General features: G+C 39.9%; 1 protein-coding gene across 1 annotated transcript in view; it reads left to right on the plus strand.

Annotated features, from left to right (window-relative positions):
- FGF9 (fibroblast growth factor 9) overlaps positions 1 to 11,372 on the plus strand; it is a 49,345-nt gene that overhangs the window by 4,389 nt on the left and 33,584 nt on the right. The window contains exon 2 of the mRNA XM_007942516.2: positions 7,292 to 7,395. Within this exon, the coding sequence (XP_007940707.1) occupies positions 7,292 to 7,395 (104 nt within the window). The remainder of the gene's footprint in view (positions 1 to 7,291; positions 7,396 to 11,372) is intronic.

An 11,372-nucleotide genomic window follows, 5' to 3' on the forward strand; every position in this document is an offset into this window, starting at 1 on the left:
GTAGTGATACTGCCTTGGAAACTCAAGGAAGGGGTCGCTGGGAGTCGGGTCCCACTCCACGGCACATAACAACAACACAACAACCAGAAGGTAGGAGCTCTGATAGTATAGTCCTTAGGGCACTTGACTGCTAACCAGAACACTGGTGGTTCAAACCCACCAGCCCCTCATTGGAAGGAAGGTTAGGCAATCTACTTCCATAGTGATACTGCCTTGGAAACCCAAGGAGGGGTTGCTATGAGTGGGATCCAACACAATGGCAGTGAGTTTTTTTTTTTTTTTTTTTGGTATGGATCTGGTTCTTCAATATCTCATTAAGGGAAAAGCGTGCCTCTTTTAGGAGCTGTGCTTAGTATTAGTTTAGATTCTTGAGAAATTAGTCACATTGTAACTCCCATGAAGTTAACATTTCATAAGCAAATTCTGAGATTTGCTTTAGTCGCTATAGACTCAGATTTACTCTGATTCAAGACCCTGACGTGGAATGGTTGGTAGGAAGCTGTGTAAGGAGGGGGTTTAAGAATGTATTTTCGAAAACCTCATGTCATGCCTTTCTCTGCAGTGTGCATACATTTTTGATGTCTGAAGAATGCAGCTCTTTTAAACACGGGGTGCTTTCAGGCTACAAGGTTGTTTAGTAGGAATGGGGTTGCTTCTACAGTCTTCCCACTTGTCACAGCTGGCCTTGTTATGGTCTTGGGAGGGAGACCCATCTCAGATGAGCCCACTTCAGAAGGGAGTTGGTCCATTTGAACAGAGCTGGCAAAGCCCCATCAGTGCTGGGCTGATCATTGACTATGGGCTACACCGAACCATCCTTTCTGGGTTAAACTTACTGCATTAACCAGGAGACAGGACACCTGTGAGTCTTGAGTCTGTGGCAAGGAGCAGGGTCTGCCTGCTCATTTTTCCTGAAAGAGTCCCAGGAGCTCACCTGGTCTTGGGGACCAAGGTTGATCTTGGACCTCATCAAACCCATTGGGGCTCAAATATCCTGTCCTCATTTGGAACAGTTGGTGGCTGTGGGAGAGAGCAATGACACTAGTCATGGACTCCAGCAGCAGCCAGGACTGTGACGTTTCTGACCTGAAGATGACTAGGTTGTCTGCCTAAGAGGAGAGATTGGCCACCATGGTACATGACATTGACCTCCATCCCCTCTTGTTCTTTTCCTTTCATTCCCTTCCTCTTCCTTTGATTATTAACCATTCAGAAGTCTACACAGGAGACTCCACTATGGTCTATTATTTATTTAGCATCACATTTAGGGAAACAAGTTACATGGGCAGTGGGCCCTACTCAGGTTTGTAGAGTTGGAAACACTTGCTCACACCCAGAGAAAGGTTAATGGACTTGATTGAGGTCATACAATTCATTGTGGGCAAGATGGTACTGGTGATGATAAGGATTTCAGTCTGGGTCACGGTAGGGTGGGTCGTGTTACCAGGGCTCTCTGACCTTCAGCACTGGCTCTGTCTCTACATGGTGGAATGGCTGTGACTCACACAGTTGGGTGTTTTATTTGCCCTCACATCACTGAAGTGACCTTAAAAAAATCTGGGCTGCGTTTTTGAGGTTTCTATTTTCCAAGGAGCTGCAGAGATGGGGATGCTGACAAAATCTTTTCCACTGGGGGTCAATAGATAGCTCCTTGGAGACTTACCTCAGATAGTATTTCTTTCAAGAAGTGTCCTCTGGCTCCCCTTTCCAAACCTGAAGAAGCTTCCCATCTTAGGATACCAACCATACTGTCTTATCTCCTTGTCATTGCAGTTGCCACATCTTTATGATATTTATCTGTGTATTTGTCCTAACCTCCTTCTGGATGTTGAGTTCTTTGAGAGTCTAGGGTCTAGGCTATATCTTATTCATATTTATGTACGTGAAAAATGGCATGGTGCTTTACTGGTAATAGTCACTCAATCATATTTTTTGAATCAATAAATAAATGCATATGAATGGCAGCTATCTTGTCAATGCCAAGAGCACACACACACATACTCAACCAAGATAGATCTTGATACTGTCATTTCCAAATTATATAATAACGATGATGGTGGTGGTAATGGCAACAATATTTTGGGTCTTTACTATTTTTCAAGCCCAGAGCTAAGTGTTTTAGATTATTATACCATTTAATTTTCATAAAATAACTTCTTTACTTTTTGAGAAAGGAGCTGAGGAATTTTGAATTTTGAGCTGTCACATTTTTAAACACTGTAGGATGCATTTTAAGTTTTTTTGTCAGTGTAAATGAGCAGAATAGCAATGCTGACTTTTTAACAATTAGGAACTTGAGGTGCTGCATACGTGTGCCTCCTTCCTGTCCCCTTTCCCGCACTGTGTGCATTTCTTTGGCAGGGACAGTCACAGCCCCTCCCTTGGTTCTACCTGTTCAGGTGTATTACAGCATCAGATATCTTTCTCTTGGATGTGGGATCTGGGACTAGTGTTAGGATAGGGTTGCCCTGCAGATGAAGTTCAGCTACCAGTAAAGGCAGTTTACTTGTACTCCTCCAAAGGCGTGTCCCTTTGCGCTTTCTGTTGACCCCTTTTAAGATGATGTTCAAGGCAAAGTTTGATCACCAGTACAAAGAATGTGGGAAGAAGGCCTAAGAAAGCATTTCTCTTTTTCTTGAATCTAAAGACAAGACCAAATTTAATTTAAAAATTGGGAATTAGTTACATACATAATGACTACCCAGAATATATTCACTTTTCTAGCATTTTCGAGCATTTGGTAGACTGCCTTGTCAGTTGAGCTGATGTGAGGCTAATTTGATTGCAACGTAATTGGCTCATGTATATCTTTTCTGTCTCAAATATTTAGCTGCCCTGTAGTGGGTATCTTCCAATACACTCCTGTATCCAACTGCACTAGTAAATATCCCGTGGTTAATTAAACAGACACTCATATTTTGGAATAATAAATCCTTTCATTTAATACTGTGTATTAAATAACCCAGTGTTATTAAGTCATAGGTATTTACTACTGAATTGGTTTCAGAACTTAAGCCCTTTAGCAGCAATGAGCTATGTGTTACGTGCACATAGAGGAGCCCTTGTGGAGCAGTGGTTAAGTGCTTGGCTGGTAACCAAAGCATTGGCAGTTCGAACCCACCATCTGCTCCATGGCAGTTTGTTTCTGTAAAGATTAGAACCTTGGAACCTCTGTGGTGCAGTTTTACTCTGTCCTCTAGGGGTACTGTGAGTTAGAATCTACTGGATGCCAGGGGACTTGGTTTGGGCTTGAGAGCCTTGGAAATGCTATGGGAGCAGTTCTACTCTGTCCTGTAGGAGTGCTTTATTGGAATAGACTCTGCGGCAGTGGGTTTGGTTTGGGCTTTGTTTCCATAAAGATGACAGCCTTGGAAACTCTATGGTGCAGTTCCACTCTGTCCTCTAGGGGCGCTGTGAGTCGGAATCTACTCCATGGTTTGCGGTTTGCTTGGTTTGGGCTTTGCTTCCTTAAGAGTACAGCCTTGGAAACCCTATGGGGGCAGTTCTACTCTATTCTCTAGGGGCACTGTGAGTTGGAATCAGCTCAGTGACAATGTGTTTGGTTGGATGTGCACTTATGTGATTTAGTAAATTGTGTAAATGTTGTTATGTGCCATGGAGTTGGATCCAACTCATAGCAACCCCTTGGGTTTCCGAAGTGGTATCACTTCAGAAGTAGATTGCCCAACTGTCCTTCCGAGGAGTGGCTGGTATGTTTGAACCACCAGCCTTCTGGTTAGCAGTCAAGTGCCTTAGACACTACACTACCAGACGTCCTAATTGTGTAGAGAGGAAGGCACTTATATCCCTGTGTTCTGCATGATGAGAGACACTATACAGGCCAGTAGCTCACCTGCTATTTTTCATTACCCTGCTACTTTCAGTGCCAATCACTGGGGCAGTGTGGTCTGATTTAGTTAACAACTTATAATAGTAGGAATTGACTTGATGGCAGTGGATTTTTTTAGTTTTAGTCACTAGTAAATAGCAATGATGGGCTCAAGCATTGCAACAATTATGAAAGTGGTACAGAACTGGGCAGTGTTTCATTCTGTTTTACATAGGGTCACTATGAGTCAGAACTGACTCAGTGACACCTAACAATAACAATAGTCGCTAGTAAGGACGTAACTCACTACGTGAAAATGGAACAAATCACAGATGTGTTAACCAGCTTCTGGAGTGAAAAAGGAAAAAAAAAGCAATTGTTAGATACACATAAAAGTTAATGCCCTAGGTTTTAGAGTCAGAGTGCTTGGGGGCAAGTAATTTAACATTTTCATGACCCATGGGATATATAGTGCCCACCTACATTGTCCGTCTCTGGGGTTTGGTGGGAAGCTCGTATCCCACTTCTAGTGCATAATGCCATCTGGTGGGGGCCTGCATAACTCTGTGAATCTGAAGAAATGGGCCTCATTCCACCAACCCTAGCACCAGAGATTCCTCCGGACATTTGTGTTCCACTAATTGTATCAAAATCTGTATTACCACAACATATTTTTTTTTCCATTTCATTCAAAATGCCTTCCATTACTAAACACATGGTTTCAACAAAAAATTCAAAGCATAAAATTGGTCTTGAAAGAGTTAACCTCCATAAGCCTCAATTTCCCCATATGCAAACTGGGGATTAAAATATAACAACTAGGGTTATTCTGAGATTAAATAAGAGAAGGCTGCTTATTTGGCACGTGCAAAATGCTCAAATATTCTAGCAGTTGCTATTGTTGTTACTCTTGATATTTGTTAGACTGGACAGTTAAGTGGTTTTGTGAAATCACATAGTTCCTGCACTTTGTTGGATCTGATGGCAATATTGGCTAATATTCATTCTTAGTTCTCAGAAGTGCCTCATGTTTAGGGAAAATGGAAAGACTATCAAAAGCCCTTTTAGAGAATGCAAGTGTCTTTCAGTTTTATGAGTAAATCTTTCTCACTGACCTGGTAAATGGAGTTGTTTAGACTTCAAACAAAGTTCAAATGGAATGTTTGATTGAATATGTTTTGTTTAATACTGTTTAATAATGTTTCATCTAATAATGACAGTTGGTCATTAATCAAGTTCTTAACACTGATTTCAGGATAACTATGACCTACGTGGTGCTGCTTCTTCGGGTAGCAGAGATTCATACATATGAATCATAAGAATTCAAGGAAGTGAGATGATTGCATTTAAAAGGGGATGTACTTCATATGAAATGAATCATGTAGAGACATTAATGAGTTGTCCTCCATATGCTTTGTGAAGTAGAGAAGGTCGGTGATAAACTGGCTTGCTTTAGATATAAACCAAAAAAAAAAAAAGAAAAAGAAAAATCAAACTCACTGCCATCCAGTGGATTCTGACTCATTGCACTCCCATTGGGTTTCTGAGGCAATAAATCTTTGTGGAAGTAGATTGCCCCATCTCTCTTCCCCAGAGCACCTGGTCATTTGAACCGCCAACCTTCTGATTGTCAGTCAAATGCCATAGGCACTGTGCCACCAGAATTCACATATCTTCTATGAGATAGATGATCAGATCCAAAACATAATTTAAAATTTCTCTTTGCACTTTATTTCCCGCCCACATTCTATTAAAAATAATAGATCTGCAGGCCTAGAAAAATATTTTGTAAAGTGCAGGCTTGAGATTTTTGTTGCATTTTGTGCACGTAAAAGAACTAGGAAATCGCTCTTCTTTTCCCATCACCTTTAAGCAGAGTTTTCTCTTGATTTATATAGTTCATGTCTTCTGTGGCTTGCCATACAGTCTGTTTGATGAGACTTGCAAAATTAATTGTTGAAAAATCCATGTAAGGGCTTTTTTTGTTAGTCACATGAGACTGACACTAGCAGAGTGTTAACCTTAGTTTCGTCTAAACTCTTAAACATAAATAGTTTTTTCAATATTTGAAGATGTTTTTAAAATAAGAACTCAGTATTAGCTAAAAAACAAAACAAAACAAAAAAACAATCCAACAAAAAGCCAAACTGTCGTCAAGTCAATTCCAACTCATAGTGACCCACATTAGGTTTCCGAGAATGTAAATCTTTTATAAGGTAGATTGCCTCATCTTCCTTCCATGGAGCAGCTGATGGGTTTGAACAGCTGACCTTCCGGTTAGCAGCCAAATCCTCAAACTAACTTTTAACAGAAAAGAGAAGAAAGCTGTGGACAAGTTGTGGTAGCCCTGTTCTGAATATCCTGTGGATGGTCATCTTGAAGCAACAGGTTGTTAGAGAACCTGAAGCTGGTGTGTGGACATAAAATCTGGACTTTTGCCTAGTTTAGGTGTTGATATTCTTAGTGAGGTAAGCAAGGGGAGAGAGGGAACTAAAAGAAGATCGTTACATTGATTTGGTATGAGAGATGGGACTCATGACTGTTTTAAATCAAGAGCATTTTTGGAACCAGAATATTTCAGTTGCTATTAATCTCTTTGAGGGTGAGATAAGTATAACAAAAATCAACACTTTTTGAAAGCAGAGATACGTGGGATGTGTATAAGCTATTTAAGTTTTTCCGAATGGAGCTCAGTAAGGTTTTACAATAGAGGGCTGGATGATTTTCTGTATAAACTGATTGAGGCTTTGGGTAACACTTCAGACTCTTATTTTGAGAGACATGACCCTCTTCTCTGAATGGAAGCTTTTACTGATATATGCTCATCCACAAATACTTAATTTCACATTTATAAAGTGGAAATAGGTTATTTTTTCTGTGAAATTACACTCTTTGTGTTTATTAGAATGTATGTGTATATATATATATATATATATATATATATTTTTTTTTTTTTTTTTTTTTTGGTATATCACGTATTGGCATATCTACGTAGATATTAGCTTATTTATTTTGCCTAAAATCTATTTTCAAAAACAAAGTATTTGTGTTTTTGGTGAAGGTTTACACAACAGGTTGGCTTCTCATTCAATAATTTCTATGCAAGTTGTTCAGTGACATTGCTTACCTTCTTCATAATGCATGAACATTCTTGATATTTCTCTTCTGGTTGTTCTATTTCTATTAATCTAGTTTTCCAGCTTTCTTGTTCTTAAATTATTTTGTCTATTATATGTTATTATCTTGATAAGTATTTTATGTAATTATTATAAGATGCAATTTGTTTGAAAAATCAATTCTTTCAGGCAATTCTTTGAAATTGAAAACAATTCTTTAATTAGTGTGAGATGACCAAAGTTGGGAGGTAATAATATCCTCTCAAAAACTACTTGTGATGCTAAGATTCCAAGCAAATGTGCTATGCTTTGACTTGCTGTCTATCTTTTCCCATTTGTTTCATAGGAATTCTGGAATTTATCAGTATAGCAGTGGGCCTGGTCAGCATTCGAGGCGTGGACAGTGGACTCTACCTCGGAATGAACGAGAAGGGGGAGCTGTATGGATCAGTAAGTACCGTGAGAGACTTTGCCAGAGTTCGTCTCATATTTAATTAGCACTGCCTCTTCTTAAAGATACCTAGAAGGGCAAAAAGGAGCTCTGGTGGCATAGTGGGTAAGACATTTGGCTGCTAAGCAGAAGGTCAGTGATCAAATTCACCAGCTGCTCTATGGGAGGAAGGTGAGGCTGTCTACTTCTGTAAAGATCTGCTGCCTTGGAAAGCCAGTGGGGGTCACTGTGAGTCAGGGTGTACTCGATGGCAGTGGGTATTTTAGGTGAGGAAATGAATCTATGTGGAAGAAGAGCTTGATTTTTTACTTTTTGAGGAAAACCATTTCCTTTTTATTAGTAGATATCAGCTCTGGATCTTCGCTAAACCAAAGTTTATTGGGAAATGATTTACATGCCAAACCATCTTCATAATCAAGTAAATAAAAATTCACAAGTGTGAAAAGTTCCATTTTCTTGTATTGAATGGATGTTATTTCTGAAATGAATTGAAATGATTTTTTCCGAGGCCTTGGCAAGCTTTGTAATTAAAATTAGAAATAGACCATACAGCGAGTATAAACCCTTTCTGTGAGCTCCATAAGAGTTTCATTATGTAGAGGAGAAAAGAGAGATGGAAAATTTTGTCAGATATTCTTGTATGTGAATGACAATATTGTAATTATTTGAAAGCATTTTGAGTTTCTTTTCTTTTTTTTCCTATCTCACTGCCCATCATCTCTAGGTATAAGCTCCTTGGGGGAGGCAGTCAGGAGTATTTATTGTGGCCTATCAATGGCCAGGGGAGCTCTGGTAGCATAGTGCCTAAGACACTTGACTGCTAACCAGAAGGCTGGCGGTTCAAACCCACCAGCCACTGCCTGGAAGGAAGGTTGGGCAGTCTGCATCAGTAGTGGTACTGCCTCAGAAACCCAAGGAGGGGTCACTATGAGTTGGGTCCAACTCGATGGCTCATAACATCACAACAACATCAATGGTGGTTTAGTGGTAGAAATTTACTCTTCCATGTGGGAGACCTGGGTTTGATTCCCAGCCAAAGCCCCTCATGCACAGCTATCACCCATCTATCAGTGGAGCTTGAGTGTTGTTATATGATGCTGAATAGACTTCAGCAGGGCTTCCAGACGAAATCAGATTAAGGGTCACAGTGGTTTGATCTGCAGCAGATGGTAGGATGGTGCAGGACTGGGCCGTGTTTCTTCTGTTGGAGGAAAGCTTGTGCCCTCAGGGAGCTTCCCCTCTGTGGAGAGAGGACTGACTTTATATCACTGCATCTCTTTACACCTGCTCAGATAACGTCTAGAACGTTGTGCATGGTACACAGGAGGTACTTAATAAATTTTTGGGAAATGTATGTATTTGAATAATAGATTATTAGTTAATATATGGGATCTCTGGTAGCATAGTACCTAAGGCACTTGACTGCTAACCAGAAGGCTGGCAGTTCAAACCCCCCAGCCACTCCTCGGAAGGAAAGTTGGGCAATCTACTTCCGTAGTGATACAGTCTCGGGAACCCAAGGAGGGATCGCTATGAGTCGGGGCCGACTCGACGGCACATAATAACAACAACAACAGTTAATATGTGCTAAGCTGAGTTTTCACCATTAAAATTTGTAGGGAAATTAACATTTAGTTTTTCATTGCAATTATTGGTGGTCAAATAAGAATTTAATCTGTATTATCTGAAATATGAAGGAGCTCTCGTGTCACAGTGCCTAAGGCATTTGACTACTAACCAGAAGGTTGGTGGTTCAAACCCATCAGCCACTCTGTGGAAGAAAGATGGGGCCATCTACTTCCATAAAGATTTAGAAACCCAGGGGGGGTCGCTATGAGTCAGAATTGACTTGATGGCAGTGAATTTTGGTTTATCTGAAGTATGAGAACTTTGATTAGAGTCTACAAAAGCTTGAAAATTAAAAGAAGCCCAGAGTGGGAAAAGTTCTGGGCTCCTTAGTGGACAGAAATGAAGGACATTTCATACAGAGAATTTTTTTTCTAGATATATTCCTTTCCTATCCATATAGTATTACAAATACATGTGTAAGGGCTAGAAGTAGCAGCATAATTTTTTTAAAAAAACTCCAGTTCATGGTAAATTATGGCCTGTGTAATAGAAATGTGATATACACTATTTTTAATGACACAAGAATAATTTTTCTGCCTTGATAAAATTTTAAACTATAGGTTGATGGATTTAGTTAGATATTTAAGTCTTTTTTTATGATTCTTTGAGAGAATAAATTATTTTAAAATATGTTTTTTAAGTACAGGAGTGAATTTTTTTTTTTGAAAAACAATACTGGGTGTGGATAGTTGTTTATTTTCTAAACAATCCCTGTCAGCACTTTTAGAAAGACATGAAGATATAAGATGAAGTGGGATTTTATATTTTAAAAATATAAAGTGATGTTCTTCTTTTGTCACATCCTCAATTTTTTTTCACTTTTAGGTTGGTCACAGTTGAGCTCAATAGAATCCTTTTTGATGTGTAGAACTGAAGTTCTGACCTTGTGTGGGTAGACGGGACTGCAGCTTATCTTAATGGTCTCCAAACTTATTTTCTTTCTTTCTTTTTTTTTGTTGTGATTTGGGTGAAAGTTTACAGAGCAAATTCACTTTCCGTACAGCAGTTTACATACCCTTTGTCTCATGACATTGACTACAATTTACCCCAATGCAACAGCTCCCCTCCCACTTCCCCCTGATAGTTACCTCTTCCCTGTGTCCATACCTCAATGCACTCCTGCTCCCTGAGCTCTCTCCCTGTGCATAAGCAGCCCTTCTTTCTCCCATGATTGTTCTCTCCAAGGAGTGTATCTACTTCAGGTACATGTTCAACTCATATGCCTGTCTTGTTTGGCTGGAAGCCACAGGTATGGGTTCAATTCCAGAGCTGAAGGGCAGCTAGGGGCCATAGTCTCAGTGACTTCACCAGGCTCTATTGGGCCAGCAAACCTGGTCCCCTCTTTTTTTGTTCCAAATGATTTTGAGTTTTGTTCCACATTGTTCTCACTCTCTGTCCAGGATCTCCTACATAAATCGCCCTCTGAATGGTTGACATTGGTAGCCAGGCACCATCTAGTTCTTCTGGTCTCCTAGTCGTATAGGCTGTGGATTGCATGGTGTCAGTTGTTAGAACTAATTCTTTCCATGAATCTTTGGTTTTCTTCATTCTTCTTTGCTCTGGATGAGGAGAGACCCATGGTTGCATCTAGATGGCTGCTTGAAAGCTTTTAAGATCCCAGTAGCTACTTGCCAAAGCAGGAGGTGGAACAATGTTTTATGTAGTATGTTATGCCAGTTGAGCTTGAGATCCCCTGTGACTATGGTCCTGAGTCCACAGGTTCAACTACTTGGTCCCTCTGGGTAACTGGCTGTGACCAAAAAGTGACTACAACCTTGTCCTTTGTCAGCTCTACTATATACCTGGGGTCTTCAAACTTTTTTGATCACATACTCCAATCAAAAAAATTTTTGAATGTGGATTTCAAAGTATGCATATTTAATTACCTGGAAATTATATGTGTAAAAATATAGTTCACGTATATTATTTTATATGACATGCATCAATGTAAATGTTTTAAAAGGGCGAGATTAATGACTGAACAAGAACCAAGCTAGCCAATTGAATTGACTCTCACTCATAGCAACTCCTTGTGGGTCAGAGTAGAACTGCACTCCATAGGATTTTCAATGGCTAATATTTTGGAAGTAGATTATCAGGCCTTTCTTTGAAGGAGCCATGGATGGACTCGAACTCCAACCTTTTGATTAGCAGCTGGGTGTATTAACTGTTTGCAGTACCCAGTAACCCTTAAACACAAGTAGAGGCCATACTATTCCTTTTTCCACCCATGGATCATCACACACTCCACAGTTTAGAGATAGCCAGTCTGTCTTCCATTCCTATGCTTAAAAATTTAGACTCCTGAAGACATGAATAGACACTTCACCAAGGAGGATATTCAAGC

This window comes from Orycteropus afer, unplaced genomic scaffold (genome assembly GCF_000298275.1).
Source record: "Orycteropus afer afer isolate SDZICR_OR568_19922 unplaced genomic scaffold, OryAfe1.0 scaffold00092, whole genome shotgun sequence".
Classification (NCBI taxonomy): domain Eukaryota; kingdom Metazoa; phylum Chordata; class Mammalia; order Tubulidentata; family Orycteropodidae; genus Orycteropus; species Orycteropus afer.